General features: G+C 38.4%; 1 protein-coding gene across 3 annotated transcripts; it reads right to left on the reverse strand.

Annotated features, from left to right (window-relative positions):
* LOC107825387 (uncharacterized) lies at positions 1-25439 on the reverse strand. 3 transcript variants are annotated; one of them, XM_016652242.2, is made up of 10 exons: positions 25285-25439; positions 25019-25172; positions 21862-21922; positions 21610-21742; positions 21246-21369; positions 20764-20820; positions 20556-20652; positions 18450-18657; positions 563-623; positions 1-458 (listed from the first exon to the last, which is right to left on the reverse strand). In XM_016652242.2, exons 1-10 carry the CDS (start codon positions 25371-25373, stop codon positions 393-395), a joined length of 1050 nt encoding a protein of 349 aa, XP_016507728.1. In that variant the 5' UTR covers positions 25374-25439; the 3' UTR covers positions 1-392. The 3 variants fall into 3 exon arrangements, with proteins under 3 accessions (XP_016507728.1, XP_016507729.1, XP_016507730.1); XM_016652243.2 differs by lacking the exons at positions 1-458; positions 563-623 and adding an exon at positions 632-2496; XM_016652244.2 differs by lacking the exons at positions 1-458; positions 563-623 and adding an exon at positions 5427-6550.
* Between the last annotated feature and the right edge of the window lie 392 nt (positions 25440-25831).

Here is a 25831-nt window from a genome sequence, read left to right on the forward strand (position 1 = left end):
TCCAAATAAACCAAACCGATTAAATTTATACCTTATTTAAATAATGTAAACTATAACATGGATATGTTCAAAATTTGTGGCACCCGGAGCCTCTAAATCCTGGATCCGCCTCTGGAACCAACATATGTAAAAAGAGTGCAAGGTCTAAAATAATACAAAATTGTAGCTTATTATTCCAATAGAAAATCCCTGAGGTGTAAAAATATAATAAGGTAAAAGATGAGAAACCATTAAAACCTTCTTCATGTGACAACAGATGTTGAGAAGCTGTTGATATTAGGAGAGTTACTATGCATTTCCCTTCCTATTCTCTTTAATGAAAATTTTCTTGACACGATAAATGTAGCAGCCATTCGTGCTTTATGCCAATCCAAGACACAATATTAGGAGACTCAATTGCTTTCCATTGAACAGAGATGAGACGCTAGCTTGACTACTCCGTGCATTGATGAATCATTCTACAATTTAGGAAAAAAGGTGATAGGACACAGGAAAAGGGAAATGACAAGCAATTTATAATAGCAGAATGATCAAACTTAAAGTTCATCAAAGAATTTCTTACCAGATACAGAATGTCAAAAGCTTTTTGGTAGCTTTCTAGAGAGTTTTCTACTTTGTCATTCCTGCAACAATCTCTAGTAAGTTTAGCAACTATAGCACACTAAAGTCTGCCATCATATGCAACTTGGTCTAAGATAATAAGACATTAAATCAACATGACTAAAATGTCACACAGCTGTAAGTCTGGTCTTGTGCTCATGCTTTGTGAAACTCCATAGGAGCAAACTTCATTATGCTTTGAGTTCTGCACTATTTTTATTAGCTCTAGCCTCTATGCACAAAGAGGGGATTTTCACCATTTGCATTTGACAAAGAAGATGGAAACTGGACAGCATATATCAAGAAAAGATAACATTTTGAGGATTTGCATTGTTAATCCAATATTAAGTATAGCTGAAACATGTCGGCAATTTCTGACAAAGAAGAAACAACGTTACAAAAATTTTTAATATGAAACTCCGGTAGAAGTTCCTGTTGTAAGAAAATATCTTGGCAAACCATTAGGTCAAAGACTTTGGGAAAGTATATCTATTCGAACTTCAGCAGGCAATCAGTGAACAATCTCCTAATATTACAAACTCTACAAAATCCACAAATTAACAATTTTCTCTTGTTTCTAAAATAATGAAAAGTATAATTTGGAAGCTTATTGACCTATGAAAAGATTACAAGTACTGTTTGACGCCTAAATTAGGCTGAAGTACCCTTCCACCCTTGATTACAACATCACAGGTTGAAATAAGGAGAAGAAAAACTTGTTGCGACCAAACACACACGTAAGTATACGTGGTCGTCAAGTAATAAAGTAGTGAGTAGAGTATCGTTCATCGTTCCCACTGAGACATATGATTAACTTTTGACTGATTCAAACTCAAACAAATTATCTATTCAAGAGATTTTTCTCAAAATGAGTAGGCAATTAATTAATAACCAAAGAAAATATCAAACAGTTAATTAAACTAGAGATCAACTAAAATACGTAGGCAATTGCGAATAACAAGCAATAAGAGAGGATATTCCAGGGTCATAGGATAGCTAACAATCTTGTTGCGTTCTCGGCTTAAACTAACTAATTGATTTATCTGGTTTGTTGATTAACAGGGTTAATGTTGCTCGAAAGAATCTGTCGAGTTCTTACTCGCCTATTCAAGTTAACTTAATGCCTATATGTCTATGGAATTAATACTAACAAGAACGCATTTACACTTCCTGTGTTTCCAACCAAGCAAGACAATTATATATTTCTATCCTAATTGCGAATTCGTTCCCCGATGCCCGGGTTCAAGAACTTGCTCTATTTAATCCTATATACAATTCCCACTTTTGAGTTCAACTCTAGATTCATAAATAGTATTCCACTGTTAGCTATGCAACAAAATAATTTAAAACAGAATTAAATAAACAACCCAATATGATAAAATAAAACTCGTTAATTCAAACTTCAACATTCCGTGACCCCAGAACTAACGAGTTTAGCCATGCATGCTCATGGTAGCAATATCAAGTATTTCCCAAGAATACATAAAAATCAATTTTTAAAAAAAGGAAAAAGTAAGAATTCAAGACGAATTCCGTGGTTTCCAAACTTTATGATGGCTTTTCTTTGCTTCCTCGTGTGTTAGATCACCTAAAAGAGGCGTTTTTTGCTTATATATTGCGTACAAAAGTCGTGAGCCAAAGTTTTCCTTTTCCATCTCAGCTTCAGGGATTGATGCTGGGTGGATGCTTCACATCCGCCTCAGCTTCTCAGCATCGCATGCTCCACCCCCTGTTCCTTCATCTCTGATGTGCGGATGCTAAGGCGGGTGCCTTAGCCCCGACTTCACTGCTAAGGGTGCACCAAATACACTTTTTTCCTAGGTTGGATGCGACGCATCCACCCACTTCTCCTATAGTTGGAGCATCTTTTCTTCATATTTTTGCACTCCAAACACCCTAAATCATCACACACAACTCAATTAGTCATAAAACTAATAATTAGCACATGTTGGGCATTTTAAAGATCAAATAGCATCAAAAAGTGGTTAAAACATGAGTAAAGTAACATTATAACATGTAGAAATATGCCCAACATCACCGCCCCACATTTAAACCTTTGTTCGTCCTCGAGTAAAGTAGAGTCAACCTACAATAGATCGAACAAAATTAAGCCTATCGCTATCAAGCCACACATTTCAATTAAGCTCAAGCACCCATGACTTTGGTTGATACCAACTATTAGCCCTTTGTACATGCATTCTCAGACTTTTTTCCCCGTGTTAAAAAATATACTAAGCACAATAGTGAACAGTTCAAAATAATCAAATAGCAACTTCGGGACATCTCAACCTCAAAAACTGACTCCCTAGCATAACTACTTTCAGGCCAACTTACTCACTCTGACTGAAGAGCTTAATAAAGTCACCTATCCATCATGAAACATGTGCCCTCACCACAAAACAAAGAGAGATAGTCCACACACTCAAATAAAATTTGAACGTAATTTAAGAACTTCCAAGAATAGAAGAACTCCCTCAAAGAATGTCGCATGCACACAAAAGGTATCATAGGCTTGCCCGTTATGTAAATCTCTACTAAATGTAGGCACGCTCAGTTTAAAATCAATTAGGACTTTATCGTGGTTGTAACGTGGACTAAGGAACAAGTAGGATAGATATAGAAAATAGTGGTTAACCCTCCTAAGCACTTTAACACGTCAAGTAATCACTTCAAGCGCAACTTTCTTCAACCCCACTTCAATTTCACAACAATATCATCCTCCAAAACATTCCCTCTTTCTTTAAAAACTACCTCAATTTACATCCCACTAGCAAGAACCAGACAACAATTCATTCATCTATATTTTTATTTTTATTTTCTATTTTCAATTTTCGCTAGTGGTGTATTATTTTACAAAATAAGTGCACATTTCACCCATTCGTTGGTTCCACTCGAAAGCCACCAAAATCCCCTCCTTACAGCACTCATTTCACAATTAAAGTGTCTTAAGAGGTACAAGGATCAAAAGTTCCAATTAAGAACAAAAGGGTATACGCTTGTACTGTGGGTGCCAAATAAAAGGCCTACGGGCTCAAAATGGCTAACTAGGGATGATTTTATTTGTGGTAGCATTACAATTCCAAAAGGATCAAAGAAGGCCTAAAATCATATTTCAAACCGAGCAAAACCTAGGATTTCGCTTCAACTCACATGCAGGGCAAGTTCTAGACACAAATGTACTACATGCAAACAACAACAACCCAGTATAATCCCATTAGTGGGGTCTGGGGAGGGTAGTGTGTACGCAGACCTTACCCCTACCCTGGGGGTAGAGAGGTTGCTTCCGATAGACCTTCGGGCTCCCTCCCTCCAAGAACTCCCTATCTTGCTCTTGGGGTGACTCGAACTCACAACCTCTTGGTTGGAAGTGGAGGGTGCTCACCACTAGAGCAACTCACTCTTGTCACAAATGTACTACATGGAACTATACAAAAATCTCACCACAATGGCATATGATTCAATTAGAATGGCTACATTCCAACTTTCAATAAAAGCAAGTACAGAGCTAAGCTACAAATTTAATGTACAAGGCATAATAGTTAGCACAGGAGTCAAGAAAATGAGCCTAAGCGTCACAAAAAAATTATTCTACTTTTTAAAGCAAAAGTGGTTCTCAAAAACTCATGGAGAAAGTTATAATCCACATGCTCAGGTCTAACTCTGTTGGTATCAAATAAGTCACTGAATGTGCTGAATTTAGTCTGAGTCTTTATATCCTACACTACTCTACAAATAAAAAAAATAATACCTGGTTCAAAAATTCATACTTGAAAAAGAACCAATGGCCAAAGAAAAATCAAGGAGGATTATTGCCTAATAGATTAAACTTTAAACTAACTACTCAAAGTAAATAAAATATTTTTATGCTTTTCTTTATTTTTCTGTCAATTTCCTAATACTTACACTACTTCCTAGAATCAACTGAAGATCTTTTTTTCTTTTTCCAAGGACCTTAATCCCTCGAGAGAACTGTCCAGGTAGTCCGTCGTCGAGAAAAGTTCTCTATTTGTTTGATATTATTATTAATTTTTTTTAATAGAGCTACTTACTACAAATGTAAACAACAAAAGACTGAGAGCTACTACTTATAGACGAATTTACTAATTATTACAAGCCGTTAATTCAGTGAATATTACAGCCCCAAAAGTATCAAAAGCAACAAACATTGTAATAGTTAAGTACATTCATCCACACAAAAAATGAATAACCCCCATCCCACACTTAAAACCGTGCGTTGTCCCCAATGCACACAAATAAAGTGGAGTAGGGTAAGAAGAATTTCCCTCAAGTCGATGTGGAGGGCTCCTCCGTGGTATGTGAAGGAGCATCAGAGACAATGGGCAACAACCAAGTGAGTACCAGAAGCATCCATGATATCTATCATGGCCCTCTCTGGCATAGCAATAACATCCTCACGAATAGGGGACTCGGTCACAGTCTTATCATCATCAGATGGAGCTGAGTCTGTAGCATGCGGCACGGCGGCCTCAGTGGGCATGGTGGACGGAGACCCCGGGACTATAGGAAGAGCAGACGTGGATGGTCCAGCAGCGGATGGTGCAAACTGTGAGATATCTATATTTGTACGTTGGACCAAAGCACGGAGGAGTACTGATACCTCTCTCGTCATCGTAGCCTACTCAGTCTGGACTCGGCTAGATCCGCACGAGTCTGAATCAACTCATATCTAGTGGCACTCAACTCGGTATCAGCTCGCATCTGCTCAAACAACTGTTGAATAGTGAACTTAGAGGCCCTCCCCCTGTTTGGCTCTAGTACATGAGTAACATCATATGGTCCTGGAGCTTTAGCCTCGATGTCATCATTCTTCATGTCCCATAGCACTCCCATCTCCGTCAAGTTAATCTATAAAGTATTTGCAAAGAACCTCCACTTGTAGTTCATCATGGTGCGCTGCATCTGGTCATGCATGATGGCTCCCAAGTTGAGTGGGATCCCCTCCAATAAAGCATACAACACTAGTGCTCGGTATCGAGGGACATTAGTTTTGTGTTTACACGGCATCAAGCGGTTGCATATGAAATTCAGAACTACGTGCTAATGCGCTCATGAATTCTTTGGCCAGAGAATGGTACTCTACACTCTCATGCTTCCAATTTGCATCTTTCCTAGTAGGGCATAGGACGGACTGAATATGTTAGTAATCAGGCGGTTTGCATATAGAGTCATACTTGTCCGTTGGTGTGTGTGACACCCCTAAGAACCCGTTCAGAGCTTTAGCTGAGACATTGATATCCATTCCTCGTACTCTCACAATGCTGCCCCGTAAGTGGTGCCAATTGGCGTAAAGCTCTCTGACAATAGTAAGGTTGGCCTTGTCGTGGCCCTTCAAGATAGGTCCCCATTATTGCACCTCTCGAATTGATTTCAGAAGATCTGGATAATTTTTCTTCAGTGCTCCAATGTTGATTGGCTTTTCTGGAATATATTTCTTTGAATCCAAGAGCTTCTCATAAGCTCGGAATGCCTTTTCACTAACAAAATTCTTCTCCCAAGCAGCTCGGTCAATTGGTTCACCCTCATCTTCGTCGCTCATGTTGACATTTGTGAGCTCATAGTCCGAATCAGACTGAGATTCTGAGGTAGTCTTCTGCTTCCCTTTATCTTTCGGATCAATCTGCTTGGTGGATTTGGTCTGGTGCGGCACCGGTTCTCTGAACTTTATCTCCTTGCTTGGCAGATTTGCTGATGTTTTTGTGGTACCAATTTTCACAGTCCTCCTCACTAATGGTTCCTCCTCTTCTTGCTCTGATTCATCAATTCACTGCCTAGTCGGCGGTGCCTTTGCTTTCTCAGTCCGCTTTCTTTTGTTCTGTGGGTTGGGAGCACCTGTCGCTTTTCCAGTAAGCTTTTTAGGCGGTTGCCTGTCATTATCTCTTTCTTATTGTTTGGACGTTTTGCTCGTTGCCGCCATTAGGAACCTATGTACCTGCAAAGCAAAGTCAACAATTAGTGTGCAGAACATTGAAGTTTCAGATGTGAAGCAGTTGTGCAAGAGTATGCACTTCCAATCATACGCACGCTTATGTCATTCAGTACTTCATTCAAACATAGCCCATGGCTTTCAGCAAGAATCAATTAACTGGTAGTACACGAGCGAGCAATGCACTTATAGACATCATTATGCGCAACGAGAGATAGATTCAAGTGTTGCTCAAAGCATGTTCGATTACCTACAATAGCTCACTTTGAATTTACTACTCAGCTATATCATCATAAACTACTCACAACCCCACACTTAATCTCAAGACATACCAATACGCATAGAGCGCACAGAATTCAAATTGAAGTAACGCTTTACAATACAAGCAGTCAAGCATGTGCCGGATGTTCAGCTTATTAGGACAATCTACCACAGGCTCGAAACATTCCGACAAGGCTGTACACAATCAGTCAAACAACCCCACACTTGTTCATTAGCATATACTAGTGTCGCTCAGTTACTCAGACTTCGTTGGCGCCTAAATTTACCTCTCAAGCATTATATCTCTCGTTGCGCATAATTATGTCTATAAGTGCATTGCTCACTCGTGTGCTACCAGTTAATTGATTCCTGCTGAAAGTCATGGGCTATGTTTGAATGAAGTACTGAATGACATAAGCGTGCGGACGATTGGAAGTGCATACTCTTGCACAGCTGCTTCACATCTGAAACTTCAATGTTCTGCACACTAATTGTTGACTTTGCTTTGCAGGTACATAGGTTCCTAATGGCGGCAACGAGCAAAACGTCCAAACAATAAGAAAGAGATAATGACAGGCAACCGCCTAAAAAGCTTACTGGAAAAGCGACAGGTGCTCCCAACCCACAGAACAAAAGAAAGCGGACTGAGAAAGCAAAGGCACCGCCGACTAGGCAGTGAATTGATGAATCAGAGCAAGAAGAGGAGGAACCATTAGTGAGGAGGACTGTGAAAATTGGTACCACAAAAACATCAGCAAATCTGCCAAGCAAGGAGATAAAGTTCAGAGAACCGGTGCCGCACCAGACCAAATCCACCAAGCAGATTGATCCGAAAGATAAAGGGAAGCAGAAGACTACCTCAGAATCTCAGTCTGATTCGGACTATGAGCTCACAAATGTCAACATGAGCGACGAAGATGAGGGTGAACCAATTGACCGAGCTGCTTGGGAGAAGAATTTTGTTAGTGAAAAGGCATTCCGAGCTTATGAGAAGCTCCTGGATTCAAAGAAATATATTCCAGAAAAGCCAATCAACATTGGAGCACTGAAGAAAAATTATCCAGATCTTCTGAAATCAATTCGAGAGGTGCAACAATGGGGACCTATCTTGAAGGGCCACGGCAAGGCCAACCTTACTATTGTCAGAGAGCTTTACGCCAATTGGCGTCACTTACGGGGCAGCATTGTGAGAGTGCGAGGAGTGGATATCAATGTCTCAGCTGAAGCTCTGAACGAGTTCTTAGTGGTGCCACACACACCAACGGACAAGTATGACTCTATATGCAAACCGCCTGATTACTAACATATTCAGTCTGTCCTATGCCCTACTAGGAAAGATGCAAATTGGAAGCATGAGAGTGTAGAGTACCATTCTCTGGCCAAAGAATTCATGAGTGCATAAGCACGTGTGGTTCTGAATTTCATATGCAACCGCTTGATGCCGTGCAAACATAAAACTAATGTCCCTCGATACCGAGCACTAGTGTTGTATGCTTTATTGGAGGGGATCCCGCTCAACTTGGGAGCCATCATGCATGACCAGATGCAGCGCACCATGATGAACTACAAGTGGAGGTTCTTTGCAAATACTTTATAGATTAACTTGACGGAGATGGGAGTGCTATGGGACATGAAGAATGATGACATCGAGGCTAAAGCTCCAGGACCATATGATGTTACTCATGTACTAGAGCCAAACAGGGGGAGGGCCTCTAAGTTCACTATTCAACAGTTGTTTGAGCAGATGCGAGCTGATATGCAAGAGAACAGGGCTGAGTTGATCGCGACTCGTACCGAGTTGAGTGCCACTAGAGATGAGTTGATTCAGACTCGTGCGGATCTAAGCCGAGTCCAGGCTGAGCAGGCTATGATGATGAGGGAGGTATCAGTACTCCTCCGTGCTTTGGTCCAACGTACAAATATAGATATCTCACAGTTGCTTGCACCATCCGTTGTTGGACCATCCACATCTGCTCCTCATATAGTCCCGGGGTCTCCGTCCAGCATGCCCACTGAGACCGTCATGCGGCGTGCTACAGACACAGCTCCAGTTGGTGATGATAGGATTGTGACCGAGTCCCCTATTCGTGAGGATGCTATTGCTATGCCAGAGGGGCCATGATAGATGTCATGGATGCTTCGAGTACTCACTCAGTTGTTGCCACTATCTCTGATGCTCCTCCACAGACCACGGAGGAGCCTTGCACATCGACTTGAGGGAAATTCTTCTTACCCTACTCCACTTTATTTGTGTGCATTGGGTACAACGCACGGTTCTAAGTATAGGGTGGGGGTTATTCATTTTTTTGTGGATGAATGTACTTAACTATTACAATGTTTGTTGCTTTTGATACTTTTGGGGCTGTAATATTCACTGAATTAACGACTTGTAATAGTTAGTAAATTCGTCTATAAGTAGTAGCTCTCAGTCTCTTGTTGTTTACATTTGTAGTAAGTAGCTTTATAAAAAAAATTAAAAATAAATAATATCAAACAAACAGAGGACTTTTCCCGACGACGGACTACCTGCACAGTTCTCTCGAGGGATTAAGGTCCTTGGAAAAAGACAAAAAGATTTTCAATTGATTCTAGGAAGTAGTGTTAGTATTAAGAAGTTGACAGAAAAATAAAGAAAAGCACAAAAATATTTTATTTACTTTGAGTAGTTAGTTTATAGTTTAATCTATTAGGCAATAATCCCTTTTGGTTTTTCTTTGGCCATCGGTTCCAAGGGATAAATTTTTGAACCGGGTATTATTTTTTTTATTTGTAGAGTAGTGTAGGATAGAAAGACTCAGACTAAATTCAGCATATTTAGTGACTTGTTTAATACCAACAGAGTTTGACCTGAGCATCCATGAGTTTTTGAGAACCATTTTTGCTTTGAAAAGTAGAATAGTTTTTTGTGACACTTAGGCTCATTTTCTTGACTCCTGTGCTAAATGTCGTGCCTTGTGCGTTAAATTTGTGGCTAAACTTTATACTTGCTTTGATTGAAAGTTGGAATGTAGCCATCCTAATTGAATCATGTGCCATTGTGTGGTGAGATTTTTGTATAGTTTCATGTAGTACATTTGTGTCTAGAATTTGCCCTGCATGCGAGTTGAAGTGAAATCCTAGGTTTTGCTCTGTTTGAAATATAATTTTAGGCTTTCTTTGATCCTTTTGGAATTGTAATGCTATCACAAATAAAATCATCCCTAGTTAGCTATTTTGAGCTCGTAGACCTTTTATTTGGCACCCACAGTACGAGCCTATACCCTTTTGTTCTTAATTGAAACTTTTGATTCTTGTACCTTTTAAGGCACTTTAATTGTGAAATGAGTGTTGTAAGGAGGGGATTTAGGTGGCTTTCGAGTGGAACCAACGAAAGGGAGAAATGTGCACTTATTTTGTAAAACAATACACCACTAGCGAAAATTGAAATTGAAAATAGAAAATAAAAATAAAAATATAGATGAATGAATTGTTGTCTAGTTCTTGCTAGTGGGATGTAAATTGAGGTAGTGTTTAAAGAAAGAGGGAATGTTTTGGAGGGTGATATTGTTGTGAAATTGAAGTGGGGTTGAAGAAAGTTGCGCTTGAAGTGATTACTTGACGTGTTAAAGTGTTTAGGAGGGTTAACCATTATTTCCTATATCTATCATACCCGTTCCTTAGCCCACGTTACAACCACGATAAAGTCCTAATTGATTTTAGACTGAGCGGGCCTACATTTAGTAGAGATTTACATAACGGGCAAGCCTATGGTACCTTTTGTGCGCATGTGAACTTCTTTGAGAGAGTGAGGGAGTTCTTCTATTGTTGGAAGTCCTTAAATTACGTTCAAATTTTATTTGAGTGTGTGGACTATCTGTCTTTGTTTTGTGGTGAAGGCACATGTTTCATGATGGATAGGTGACTTTATTAAGCTTTTCAATCAGAGTGAGTAAGTTGGCCTGAAAGTAGTTATGCTAGGGAGTCAGTTTCTGAGGTTGAGATGTCCCGAAGTTACTATTTGATTATTTTGAATTGTTCACTATTGTGCTTAGCATGTTTTTTAACATGGGGAAGAAAGTCCGAGAATGCATGTGCAAAGGGCTAATTGTTGGTATCTACCAAAGTCATAGGTGCTTGAGCTTAATTGAAATGTGTGGCTTGATAGCGATAAGCTTAATTTTGTTCGATCTATTGTAGGTTGACTCTACTTTGCTCGAGGACGAACAAAGGTTTAAGTGTGGGGTGGTGATGTTGGGCATATTTCTATATGTTATAATGTTACTTTACTCATGTTTTAACCGCTTTTTGATGCTATTTGATCTTTAAAATGCCCAACATGTACTAATTATTGGTTTTATGACTAATTGAGTTGTGTGTGATGATTTAGGGTGTTTGGAGTGCAAAAATATGAAGAAAATGTGCTCCAACTATGGAGAAGAGGGTGGATGCATCGCATCCAGCCTAGGAAAAAAGTATATTTGGTGCACCCTTAGCAGTGAAGTTGGGCTAAGGCACCCGCCTTAGACTCCGCACCTAGGCACAGCACAGATGAAGGAACAGAGGGTGGAGCATGCGATGCTGAGAAGCTGAAGCTGAGGCGGATGCGAAGCATCCACCCCAGCATCAATCCGTGAAGCTGAGACGGAATAGGAAAAGGAAAACTTTGGCCCACGACTTTTGTACGGAATATATAAGCAAAAAAAACGTCTCTTTTAGGTCATCTAACACACGGGGAAGCAGAGAAAAACCATCACAAAGTTTGGAAACCACGGAATTCGTCTTGAGTTCTTACTTTTTCCTTTTTTTTTATTGATTTTTATGTATTCTTGGGAAATACTTGATATTGCTACCATGAGCGTGTGTGGCTAAACTCGTTAGTTATGGGGTCATGGGTGCTACATGAATGTTGACGTTTGAAATTTGAATTGACGAGTTTGATTTTATCATATTGGGTTGTTTATTTAATTCTGTTTTTAATTATTTTCCTACATAGCTAACAGTGGAATACAATCTATGAATCTAGAGTTGAACTCGAAAGTGAGAATTCTAGATTGCAGTGTTAGAGAAAGTGCTCGCTTCCTCGCTTTAAGTGAGAAGCGATGCGAAGCGACTCAGTGCCTGTTTCCCATGTGAAGCGACTCAGGTAGAAAAAAGCGACCGCTTCCCACTTAAAAGCGAGAAGCGGCCAAGCGAAGCGATGCGAAGGAAGCGATCGCTTCTTTGTTTTAAAGAGAAGTCAGGCTATTTAATTAAAAACGAATTTCAATGTCTTTTATTAAACGAAGGGTTTTCAGCAGAGCATCTGAGAGTCTAAAAGGCGACTAGGGTTCTTCTTCAACTTCAACTTCAAGTTCAAGTCTTCAACAGCAACATGTATGTTCTGATTTTCCTCCTCCTTCTCCTACTCCTCCTCCTCCTCCTCCTCCTCCTCCTTCTCCTTCTCCTTCTCCTTCTTCTCCTTCTTCTTCTTCTTCTTCTTCTTCTTCTTCTTCTTTCACTGTTTCAACGTCCAAATAGCAGCGAAATGCTGGTGAATTTGTTTTTTACCTTCTGTTCTTTCTCAGAATTGATGCCAATCCTTGGGTTCTTCTTTCTCTGCCCAGTTTTTAACAGAGAATTACTGCCTTTCCTCTAATTTTTATATCCTTTATTCTTAGTTCTTATTACCTTTCTTATGTGTTATGTAGTTGTTGTTTTAATGGCACCAAAAGAAGTATTTGAGGAAACTTCTTATTTCACTTGGGGTGATGTTGCGGAGGCGCGTGGAATTGGGGAGAGGATTTATGATTTGAGAGGAAGTACCTCAACTTCAAGTTCACAGAGGAAGGGAAAGGAGGCAACTACTTTGTCCCTAGTTGATGAAGAAGAAGTTGAAGAAGATGACGAGCAATATAATAATGATAGTGGAATACAAGAATTTGACAATCTTGTAGAAGAATAGGATGCTCATTTTGTGCTTTAATTGATGTTACTCTTTAGTTTTTACATTGAAGTATTGAACATTTGCTTACAATTACATGTGTTGTCTATACAGCATTTATTTTAATTTATTTTTTTTAAATTTCGCCTCACTTCAAAAAAGCAAGCGCTTCGCTTCTCGCTTTAAGCGAAATGGGGGTTGTCGCTTTTTCTCGCTTCACGCTCTTCACAACACTGCTAGATTGCATATAGGATTAAATATATCAAGTTTTTGAACCCGAGCATCGGGGAACGAATTCGCAATTAGGATAGAAATATACCTAATTGTCTTACTTGGTTGGAAACACAGGAAGTGTAAATGCGTTCTTGTTAGTCTTAATTCCATAGACATATAGGCATTAAGTTAAGTTGAATAGGCGAGTAAGAACTCGACAGATTCTTACGAGCAACATTAACCTTGTCAATCAACAAACCAGATAAATCAATTAGTCAGTTTAAGCCGAGAACGCAACAAGATTGTTAGCTAGCCTATGACCCCGGAATTTCCTCTCCTATTGTTTGTTATTCGCAATTGCCTACGTATTTTAGTTGATCTCTAGTTTAATTAACTGTTTGATATTTTCTTTGGTTATTAATTAATTGCCTACTCATTTTGAGAAAAATCTCTTGAATAGATAATTTGTTTGAGTTTGAATCAGTCAAAAGTTAATTATAAGTCTCTGTGGGAACGATACTCTACTCACTACTTTATTACTTGATGACCACGTATACTTGCGTGTGTGTTTGGTCGCAACAAATCCTCAAGAAAGTTGAAACCGATATAGGAGCTTATGGTATGGACCCAAGCTGCAAATTGAAAGACAGACACTGGAAGCTTTTATTGAGTAGTGTTTAGGATAAAACAAACCCAATTCATCTGTAAACATATATTTTATTCAAAAAGAAGATGATTCCATAATGGATATGCATGAAAGGACCAAATATTTTGGCTTAGTTAAGAAGTCATATTTTGCAATCACACATATTCAGATGCTAAATACATCACGGTAGGAATCTTTTCCACAATAGAACTACTACCCATTGAAATCAAGGGATGGACATCCTACGGGTAAAGGTCCTCAACCTCCAAGAGCAAAGCTGAATAAGAGCCACCATTGCAAAGCTGAATAAGAGCCACCATTGGCTAATAGGTAGGGGGTTTGAGAGTGGACTTTTCCATCTAAAAGGAAAAAAGGAGGAAGAAGAAGAAGAAGAATCTACTGTACATTGAATTAGAAAAACATCAATAAGCAATTTGATATTTTTGCTTTTCTTATGAAGGGGTATTTTATCAGTTCATAATAGATTAGGCAAATCAGTCACTCCAATCCACTCTTGCTATCCCCACCTTACCGATGGCTTCTTGGGAACACATATCCTCATATCTATGGTAATCTTACAAGCGCGACTAAAAAAATCTGTTGGAAATTGTGCCCAGACCTTTGATTCAATGGCAAAGGTAGTACAACATGGGATGTGTGGTAGGCGTGAGTTACAAGTTTGAATCCTGTTATGAATGAATCAGGTCTTGTATTTAAGTGGAGAAGGGTAAAGTATCCATCAAGTTCTGAATTTGGATATAATATATTTCTCAGTTATCACAAAAAAGAGTAATTTGTTACAAATTACTACTTTGCGGTCTGATCAATCGAATTATAATTGAGGGCGAGCCTTATGACTATAGTAAAATTGCTCCTTTGGTAACTTGTAGGCCACAAATTCGAAGGGTAAAACCTTGTAAGCCACAAATGCAAGGGGAAGGCTTCGTACTATATGCCTTCAATCTCTCCTACCCCAAACTAGTTAGCAAGGGAGCACTTCATGCAATGGGGTAAGTCCTTTCTTTACCATTGAAAAATGATACAAAGGACAAGGAGTTGTCAACCATCTAACTAGAACTCTTCAAGATTTCAGAGAATAAAAAAGTGCGTCAGAGAGAACTGATGCTCACCAGTGTATTTCTTGCGGTCACAAGTTCTTTACTTCAGCTTTTATCCATTTAGAGAGTTGGGCTAAATGTTTGTTGTTGGAACAAACCTTTGTATGTCATCAGTATCAACTCATTTCATCTTATTGTTAATGACTTGACAAATTTGAAGAAATCTTCAATGGAAGCTTATCTTGGAAAGTTCAAAGCCTTATGACTGAAAAAGATTGCAAATTTTATTGATAGTGGCACCATTTTGTAACGACCCAGACGGTCGTTTTGAGTATTACGGTCATGTTCCCCCATTTAGTTCTCAATTTATGCTTTATTGTTGTTGTATGACTTGTCGGGGTAATTGGTTCGGGTCCGGAGAGATTTCGGAATGAATTGAGACACTTAGTCTCTTAATGGAAAGCTTTAAGTTGGAAGAGTCGACTGGATGTCGATTTATGTGTAAACGATCTCGGATTCGAATTATGATGATTCTAATAGCTCAGTATGGTGATTTTAGACTTAGGAGCGTGTCTGAAAAATTATTTGGAGATCCGTAGTGGAATTAGGCTTGAAATGGCGAAAGTCGAATTTTTGGGAAGTTTGACCAGGGGGTTGACTTTTTGATATCGGGGTCGGAATCCGATTCTGAAAATTTTAATAGGTCTGTTATATCATTTATGACTTTTGTGCAAAATTTGAGGTCAATCGGACTTGACTTGATAGGTTCCGGCGTCGTTTGTAGAAATTTAAAATTTCAAAGTTCATTAGGCTTGAATTGGGGTATGATTCGTGGTTTTAGTGTTGTTTGAGGTGATTTGAGGGTTCGACTAAGTTCGCATGATGTTTTGGGACTTGATGGTATGTTTGGTTGAGGTCCCGGGGGCTCTGGTGAGTTCTGGGATGGTTTTGGATCATTTTTCCTTGTTTTGCAACTGCTGGAACTGGTGTCTGGTGTTGTTCTTCGCGAACGCGAAGAAGGATTTTGGGTTGTTGGGATTTGCCCATCGCGAACACGATGAAGGAGACGCGAACGCGAAAAGGGAGTTGGGGAAAGCCTACGCGAACGCGAGTGGGCGGACGCGAACGCGGAGAGGAAAGGGAGCTGGGGGCCTGCCTGGCGTTAAGCCTTCTCGAACGCGGCTCGTGTCTCGCGGACGCGAAGGGCAGAGGTCGGAAGGCATCGCGAACACGATGAGGAGATCGCGAACACGAAGAAGGAATCTTGGCAGCACATTTTTGTGCTTCGCGAACGCGATGAAGGCATTTCTGGGCAGAATTAAAAGTTCCAAAACGGGGGTTTTGAGTTCATAACACAGAATCAAATTGGGAGCTCGGTAGAAGGCGATTTTTGGAGAGATTCTTGCGTGGGTGTTTGGGGTAAGTGATTTTTATCCAGTTTTGATTAATTTCCATGATTATGCCTTTGAATCCATCATTTAATGGGTGAATTAAGTTGAAAAATTTAGAAAACCTTCTTGGTTTAATTTCGAGTTTTGAACATCGATTTGGAGTCGGAATTGAGTGAAATTAGTATGGTTGAATTTGTAATTGGATGGGTTGTCGGATTTTGTGAGTTTCGTCGGATTCCGAGACGTGAGCCCCACAGGCAATTTTTGAGTTAATTTCGGATTTTTATTAGTTTTTCCTTATGGAATTGATTACAATAATTGGTATTGACTGAATCGAATTAATTGTGGCTAGATTCGAGCCGTTCAGAAGTTGGTACGTGCAGAATGGGATTTCTGGAGCATTGTTTAGCTTGCTCGACATTGGATTCGTCTTGTTTGAGGTAAGTAACTCTTCTAATCTTGAAGCTGAGGGTATGAACCCTGAATATATGTATTATGTGAATTATTGGGAGGTGACGCGCATGCTAGGTGACAGGCGTGTGGGCGTGCACTATGGAAATTGTGACATAATTGTTTTCGCGGAATTTTGTAGTCAAATAATCTTGGCATTTTCTATGTAGTTTTATGTGCTAAAGAAATTGAGCTGAGGATCATATTAAAAATCATGTTGAGGCTATGTACCAGTATTATTGGGACCCACAAAGGTCATATTGGTGTAATTTATTTGTTTAAATTGTAAATTCATACTCACTCATGTTCATTCATTTCATATCATCTCTCAGTCTCTATTGCTATTTATTGATTCATCATATCATCATTTTTGGTCTAGTTTCATGACATTGTGAGCCCGAGAGACTGGAGAGATTGATGACTGAGTGAGGTCGAGGGCCTGATTGTGAGGATAATTATGGGATCGGATTGCACGCCTCAGCAGGCCATATTAGTTTTATATACTTTATTATTATGGGATCGGGTTGCATGCCGCAGCAGGCCAGATTAGCTTATTATAGCACGTGAGTTGTCCGTGCGGATACAGATATTGATACTATAGCACGTGAGTTGTCCGTGCAGCATGTGAGTTGTCCGTACAGATTATAGCGCTTGGGCTGAAGGAGCCCCTCCGGAGTCTGTACACACCCCCAGTGAGCGCAGGTACCTACTGAGTGCGAGTGCCGAGTACGAGTGCCGAGCGCGAGTGGCGAGTGATTTGGGAGGATTGAGTGACTGTGAGGACTGAGTGACTGGGAGGACTGAGTGATTGGGAGGACGGAGTGAAATGATACTCTGAGAGTATGCATATGATTTTATCACTGAGTTGCATCGCATTGACATGCACATTTGGCATTAAGGCATAGAGATGCACTTTCCTCATGTTGTACGGTATCACGTCATTCATGACTTCTCACACATATTGGCATATGGGCATAGTGATGCATTTTCCACTGGTTATCTGGAAAGAAAATAAAACATCTTATCATTGTTGAAAGGATTTTTGGGAAAAATTACTGTTTTCAAACTTTCTTATATTTTTGGTAAACGATTTGGATTTTCACTGATACACTGGAAAGGCAGAATTATTTTCAGAAATTATGATGTAGCTGAGCGTTTATTCTTTGAGTTACTTCTTGTATTACTCGCTTCATGTTGTTATGAACTGTTGTTGGTTATCGGAGCTAGACCCTGACCTTGGTACAAGCTCGTCACTACTTTCAACCTAAGGTTAGGTTTGTTACTTATTGAGTACATGGGGTCGGTTGTACTCATACTACACTTCTGCACCTTGCGTGCAGATTTTGGATGTTGATGTTGTGCATGGCGAGAACTAGCATTGAAGATGTACCTGCGATCCAGTCACAGCTGCCCCTTGTTCATGGTAGCCTTAGATTCATAAAACTCTGTTTATGCACCTTTCAAACAGATGATGTATTTATTTCATACCACCTTTGTAAACTTTATTCTTAGAAGCTCATGATTTGTACTACCAGTTCTTGGGGAAATGTATTGGTTTCATATATTTTCTTTTAAAAAATTGCCTTATTAAATTCATTGGAATTGGATAGTTGATAATTGGCTTACCTAGGGGGTTGGGTTAGGTGCCATCACGACTAGTCGGATTTTGGGTCGTGACACATTCCTACTTCGATTATGGGACGTGAGCACCTAATTTCTCTAACTATGGGGTTACATCAATTATAATTACAATCAATAAGCCTGGCTATCGCATGCACCAACTTGAGGTCATCTCTCACACACATTCTCAAACTTTCTACTTCTCTCTCTAGCTTATTTAAGTGGTTTGAGGTATTGGCAATGTATTCATTCTATGAGCAGTGAATGTTCTCTGTTCTCTGATATCTCTGTTAGTTTTTTGTCATCTGATATCTCTGTTAGTTTTTTTTCGAATTTGATGAATAAGAAAACATGATGAGATACTTACAGAAAACCCACAGATATTCTTGTTTCATAATCCAAGCCATCTGACATTCCCAAATCTCCAATGTGGTCACCAAGGAGTAGCACATTAGTTCTCTTCTTTAATGAAGATTTCTCATCGCCCAGTCCATTCAGGTCATCGCAGTGATCGTGAAGTGGTGCGGCCATGTCAAGTGCATGCTCATTCTTGTTGAGTACATGGATTGTCTTACCTGCAGGTTCAGTTAGTGTTCTTAATTTTAGAAAAAGGATGTAAATGACCAACAATACAAGAAATATCCATGCAATTTACTTTGCTTGATATGCCTCCGCAGATCAAATATGTGTAGAAGCTTAGTATCTACCAGTAACTACTAGGATCAAGATGTTCAGCCAATGATCAGCTATTAATCAATTCGTTACAGAGCTTGAACTCCACTCCTAAACTAATCTATACTACATAGAAGAGTCTTAATTATGTAGTCTTTTAGTGTTCATGTGTTTTCATGATTTAGATTTCCATATTTACATTTGCCTTATAAATGCCCAAAACTATGGAGGACAAACTCGCATTTATTGGAAAAAATAAAATTCAAAAAAATCATAAAAGAATTCGTCCTTATTTGTTTCAATCAATCAAATTAGTCAATCAACTGTCTTAATGTACCAATCTACTTGAGGTCGCTGATTTGAATCCTCTGTATAGTCTGCCGTATTTGGACATATTTCATAGTGATATTGGAGTAATGTAGTTTAAGGCAAATTAAGAGCTCTCTGACTCTTGTGAGACTCTAAATTTACACTTATCCCAACCAAGTGTAGCAATACCAAAATCTTAATTACAACTGATATCTTCTTTATCTATTTGATTGGAAAAAAATATAATAAATGGTTTAAGTTTATTTGTCAGTGAAATTATGTTTTAATAATTGTAGGTACAAAATAAACTAAAGATAGTGTTGTAGTAATCCAGTATAAGAATATGGACTATCTTCCCTTTTTCATTTCTTAAAAACTCTGCTATCTAGGCCAACTCGTGCACACCTCCTCTAATTCACCAGGTCACATGTTGCTTCCTACCGGCACAAGTACAGAATCACTTTATCTACCATGGTTTAGTCAGATGGAACTATCAAATAATTGTCATTATAGAGAAATATATTGGAATATCATCATTTTGTAATAATTTAGCTATTTATTATTTTAATCTTATTAAATACATTAAAAATGCAAGGACGCAACAAATAATTTTTTTCCTTAAAGAGAGAACTTTACCACCCTTATCCCAATTTTATGACACAATTACTGCACTTTTCTTGACGAAGAGTTAAAATATTTCTTTAAATATTTTAAATCTTCAAGAAGGTCGGACTGTAGTACTTTATTTAGACTGTTTTATTTTTAAAGGATATCCATGTATCCGAAAATCCAAAAATTAGACTGTTTGACCCGCATTTGTTTTGGATAACCGTGGCATTTGTTTTGAGTCAAAACAGTATAACTAATAATATTTTGAACTATAAATTTTTATATTCAAATGTCTCTATATTCAAGAATTTGATAAAGATAAAAAGGAGAAAGCTATTTTTTACAAGTAAACTCAGATGTTTCAAGATATTTTACTAAACATAAATGACAAAGGTATTTTTCATTCTACATTACTGCAAGTGTGTTACTTTTAAGTAGTGAATTTAACTTATATAGACCAATTTTAGATTTATTCTTTTTGATAAGGTCTTATATACACCAACAATGTAAAAAAGTGACTAATTGATCCGTAGTAACAACTAACTACCCTCTTTTTTAAGTTACTAATCCACACTACAGAAAATCAAATGTGGTTGGTCGTTAAATAACCTGATAGCTTAAATACTTTATATTCTTTATATTGTCAGAATATAAGAAAATAAAAGTCTTTATCTACTTGTTCCTCCAAGGAGGCATAACTAGAGCAGCTTATGCCTCCATTGAAGCTTAAACTTACAACCTGAAGGCAATTCGCAAACTTTGAGGAATAGGTAAAATTTGGTAGCCCATGCAGATTTATTATGAATCAAAACATCAGCGGAAACTGCTTAAAGCACTCTTTAATGTAAGCAAAAAGAACACCTCTAATGGCGATAGGTGATACCTTTAAATGACTGTAGGCGACCATTTTCGTCAAACACCATCTTGTTGGAGACAATTCTAACGTTCTTGAAAGATCTATGAACTTTCTGCTTCAGCACCTGCCAAATCAAGAAGATGAGACTTCGTATCTAAAGCCAAATTGGACAAATGTGACACAATCGCATCCACCTGTTATGCATCAAGACCACTGACAAGCCTGAAGAACTAACCTCCTCTATTATGTCAGCTAAACCTGCAGAGAATATAAGAACAGGTACACCTTTTTCCTGCATATCAAACAGATCCAAGTCATTATGAAGCAATCACAGGAAAGAATAGAGGGTCAAAAGGAAACTCTTCTGAGAAGAGCTATTCTAGGATAATTGACTAACAACTTCGGCATCAGCATTCAACTTTTTTTTTTTCTAAACAAAATTTGAACTGTGGTTAAGCCTGATATTCTAGGACTTTCAAAGGTCGAAAAACAAAAAACAAAAACAGAAATAAAAGCATTTAAGGTTCTTAACATCTTAGATTGGTCCTATAATCTATACTTTAGCTCTTCGTTGAACTAACCCATCAGCTTTCTTTCTAATAGAAATTTCAAATCACACGAGAAAATCCCAATGGATCATATATGTTGCATTGACATTCATCAAACATCATCTCAAGAAGTCTCAGAAAACAACAGCTGATAGTGGCTATACTGTACCTCTAAAAGTTCAAAAAGCTCAGTTACACCGTCTCGGAATGCAATTGTGGCTTTAGCCACTGAATTTTGAATTGCATTGTATGTAAGGCCTCCTTCAATGAGAAGAGCATGTGTTTTTTCCCACCTGCAGAAAATAAGTTGGACATTAACACATAGGCCATGTACTACAATCCCTTTAAAATTCACCAATTTGAATTGCATTAACACATAGGCCATGGTACTCGTACAATCTACAAGAATATAAATATTATCCTTGAAACTTCAAATTTATGTATTTCACATTTCACTTGTCAAAAACTCAAGAAAATGCAATATATCATATGAGTCCAACCCGATTATAGCTGTACAAATTCATAACACATACCACTCTACCATGAGCTTTGCTTTCTTATCAAGGGGAATAGCTGGATCAAATTCTAAGGGATGATAGTAATCATATAACTTCTGCCTCTTGACATTGTACTCAGGATCCTCCTGCTGTAAAAGGTTATGACTGCCTACAAAATTTGTTTTCCTGAGCTAAGGAACATATATCGAATTGTATGCTATTGAATATGCAGTCTGTTCCAGTCAATCTATCATAATAGGACAATGTTGTATGAAGTGGATAACATACTTTGGCCTCGACAACCATCGATCCAGTATTTTGTCAATGTGGCATCGAAATCTGCAATTACCTAGGATGTTGAAATAGTTTAGTACGTAAACGGAAAAAGCAATTAGAACAAGGTGAAATGTGCATGGGTATGTGTGCACACACATGTTTGAGACTGTATGTCTGTATCTAAGAGAAGTAATTTCCATTAACAAATGCTCATGGTTCTGGACTTAGGTCATACAAAACATGGAGCCAACCGTTGTAGCGTCCTACCAAACCATATGGAGCTGAAAAGTAGATTCTATATAAGATTCAACATCCATAATTTTGTTTTTAAACAGCGCACAAGAAAAGATTGATATAGAACTAGGCTGGAATAACCAGGACTAATAATTGTATGTCCTGCACCCTAACGCATCCTCGTGTTTCTCATCTCCATTCTATTAAAATTACCTATATAATTATCTGCTCCTACTTTGATCTAGACGGACCAGTACCAAGATCAAGTCGACAAACAGTATCAGTTCAAACTCAAGACCATAAAAGTGTTTACTTTGATATCAGATCTAACTTTGTTTTCCAAATGCAATTAAGCAAGCACGTCCAGGAAGTACCAGAGGCAATAAGCTCGTCACATGTAGCCCTTAATTAACCAAATTTTAAATAATTTTGACCACTTAAAAGAAGTTAAAAATCAGATAGAAACTTTGGGAAAGGTGGTTATAGTTGATCCTCAATAACAGAACTTTTCAGGAAGCATGCCATGATTTATAAAATCCAGCCTATTAGATTTCAGACCTAGAGAAAGCCTATGACAAAGTTCCGAGGGAGGTTATGTGGAGATGTTTGGAGGTTAGCGCCTTATCGGTGTTCCGGTAGCGTACATTAGGGTGATTAAGGATATATACGAGAGAGCTAAGACTCGGACGAGGACTGCGGGTGGTGACTCGGAACATTTCCGAGTGGAGATGGGGTTACATCAGGGATTGGCTCTTAGCCTGTTTTTGTTTGCCCTGGCGTTGGATGTGTTGACGCGACGCACACAAGGAGAGGTGCCATGGTGTATGCTATTTGCTGATGACATAGTATTGATTGACGAGACACGAGGCGGGGTTAATGCTAGGTTGAAGGTTTGGAGACAGACGTTGGAGTCTAAAGGTTTCAAGTTGAGCAGGTCGAAAATAGAGTACTTGGAGTGCAAGTTCAGTGATGGGATGCCTGAAGCAAAAGTGGAAGTGAAAATTGATACACAAGTCATCCCCAGAAAGGATAGTTTCAAATATCTTGGGTCTGCGATCAAACCCAAGGCAACGAGGAGATTGACGAATGTTACTCATCGGATTGCTGCGGGGTGGATGAAATAGAGGTTCGCTTCTGGGATTCTGTGTGATAAGAATGTGCCACCAAGACTTAAGGGCAAGTTCTACAGAGTGGCGGTTAGACCGACTATGTTGTATGGAGCGGAGTGTTGGCCCGTCAAGAAACCCATGTCCAGAAGATGAAGGTAGTTGAAATGAGAATGTTGAGATGGATGTGTGTACTTACCAGGAAAGATAAATTAGGAACGAAGTTATTAGGGAAAGGGTGGGCGTTGCCTCGGTGGAGGACAAATTGCGGGAATCGAGGCTGAGATGGTTCGGGCACGTGCAGAGGAGAGACGTAGATGTCCCCGTCAGGATGTGTGAGAGGTTGACCATGGCGGGTCTTAGGAAGGGTAAGGGTACGCTTGAGAAGTACTAGGGTGAGGTGATTAGGAAGGGCATGTTATTGCTTTAGCTTACCGAGGACATGACCCTCGATAGGAAAGGGTGAAGATCGAGAATTAGGGTGGAAGGGTGACAGGTAGTCGCTAGTGTCTCTTAGTCTTACCAGTGATACTAGTACTATTTTTGTATTTCTCTTATTCATGATTCTTTATTATTACATGTTGATCCATTTGCTCCTATTGCATTGTTGTTACTATTGTTTGTTACTCTATTTTCATTATTCCTTGAACCGAGGGTCTATCCGAAACAGGCTGTCTACCTTTACAAGGTAACGTCTGCGTACACATTACCCTCCCCAGACTCCACCCGTGGGATTACACTAGGTTTTTTGTTGTTGTTGTTGCAGCCTATTAGATTTCACTTCTAAAAGTATATCCTGCTTGCAAGCAACCAATATTTCAGATGCGCACTTTCCTTGTAGTTTATATAAGGGCCTAGAGATTGGTAAATGTCAGTACAGTTTCAACTTTCAACTAACCACTTACAAGTTTACCCAATCACAAATTTAACATCGCAGCCAAGAAGCAGGAAATGTTAGGCTACTTCATCCTCGCGCACAAGATAAAGAATGAAGCTTTAACCAAGAAAATAATAAGTTATTGAGGAAGTTCTACATATATACCCAAGATTAGCAGCAATGCTCCATAGATAACAACTTTCTTCAAGGGAAAACATTTTATCATACAAGTTATGAAAAAGTGCATTGATCGGATTAACAAACAATGTCTTAAATTCAGACGTCATTGTATTTGTACTTTTAGTCCCTGAACGATCGAAATGTGCAATATTGATCTGGTTAGACACATTTAACCTTCAATTAATCGAAATGTGCAATATTGATCCTTCTGGTAGTGAATCTTCACAGATTCCGAAAATCATTAACTGTTAAACTATTTAATTAACTATGCATTATGTTAAATTTGTATTGTTACTCTATTTTAAAGGTAATATCGGTCTCAAAAGAATCTAAATATAACATATTTACTACGTAAAAGGAGCGAAAACACACACCTTAACCAATTCAAGGTTAAATATGATCAGTAAAATATCACAAGGACCAAAATCAGAATTTACCAATAACTAAAGGACCCAAAAGTGCAATTATCCCCCAAAAAATGATACTCCTCTTGTCCCATTTTATGTCATGCAGTTTGACTGAGTAAGAAAGGCTTTTAAAACTTGTGGTATAAAACATGTCATAAATATTTGTGTGGTTATACATCGTCTCGCTAAAGGTAAAATAGAAAATTCAAATTTAAATTATTTCTAAATAGTTTTTTTTTTTTACAAACTAAAAGTAATGTGAACAAACATATGTAACGAAAGACATTTGGGGACTGAAGCTGAATAAATGCATTGTTCTCAATTAAAATTCGTCACCCAACAAAAATAAAAATTCGGAACAAAACCTGGAGCTTTGCAGGACCGGCAAGGCGAATTGCAGACATTTTCTTTTGCAACAAATTAGGATTATCCACAACAACTAAATGTGACTCTGAACCATTAACAACTACTTGCTCCATTTGTGCCTGATTTTTACCACTCTGGCTGCAACACCACACCCTGTTTAAATAAAATGAGTCATCAATTTTAAGAAAAAATTGGTTACATGCATTTCGTATGTCATTGTAGTGATAAACATAAGGTGTATATATGTGAATGTAAAAGAATTTACCTGAAATTGAAGCGAAAAGAGAAGAGCCGAGGAAAAGGGTGATAATAAATGGGGAGAATGTGATTATAATGATGAAGCCGATAACCCATAGGGAGTGACTGAGAGGTTCAGTCTGTAATACTAGCGTTGGTAGTACTTGCTTTTGTAGAATGCCTTTTATGCCACTCTTTTAGGTCACTCTTTTTTAATCTTTTTTGTCAATTAGAGAATGTTTGTCTAACCTTATAAACGGGTCAAACTAACTTATAAGTATTTTTCGACTTATTTACGTATTTGATAAAATTAAAATTAATTATAAGTCAAATGCTTATAAGTCAAAAATAAGCCAAAAGTGATAAGCTGGTCACCCCAACTTATGAATTTTTAACTTATAAGCAATTTAAATTTGACCAAAATTTTTACTATTTTATCCTTAAAATATTCTTTTTTAGAACAAAACTCCTACATGGATAATCTCTAACTCAAGTATTTTTTCAACCTAAACCCCCGCCTCTTCAAGTCTGCAATTCTCATTGACTATTTAAGATATGCAAATCCTTTATTCCTT

This window comes from Nicotiana tabacum, chromosome 13 (assembly GCF_000715075.1).
Source record: "Nicotiana tabacum cultivar K326 chromosome 13, ASM71507v2, whole genome shotgun sequence".
In the NCBI taxonomy this organism is placed as follows: Eukaryota; Viridiplantae; Streptophyta; class Magnoliopsida; order Solanales; family Solanaceae; genus Nicotiana; species Nicotiana tabacum.

Excerpts from the sequence above, each read along its gene's own strand:
- LOC107825387 (XM_016652242.2), bottom strand. The coding sequence starts at position 25,373 with ATGGGTTATCGGCTTCATCATTATAATCACATTCTCCCCATTTATTAT. Across the intron at positions 25,173-25,284 it reads TCTTTTCGCTTCAATTTCAG|GGTGTGGTGTTGCAGCCAGA; the intron begins GTAAATTCTTTT and ends TTATTTAAACAG. Across the intron at positions 18,658-20,555 it reads TCGCCTACAGTCATTTAAAG|GTAAGACAATCCATGTACTC; the intron begins GTATCACCTATC and ends CTGAACCTGCAG.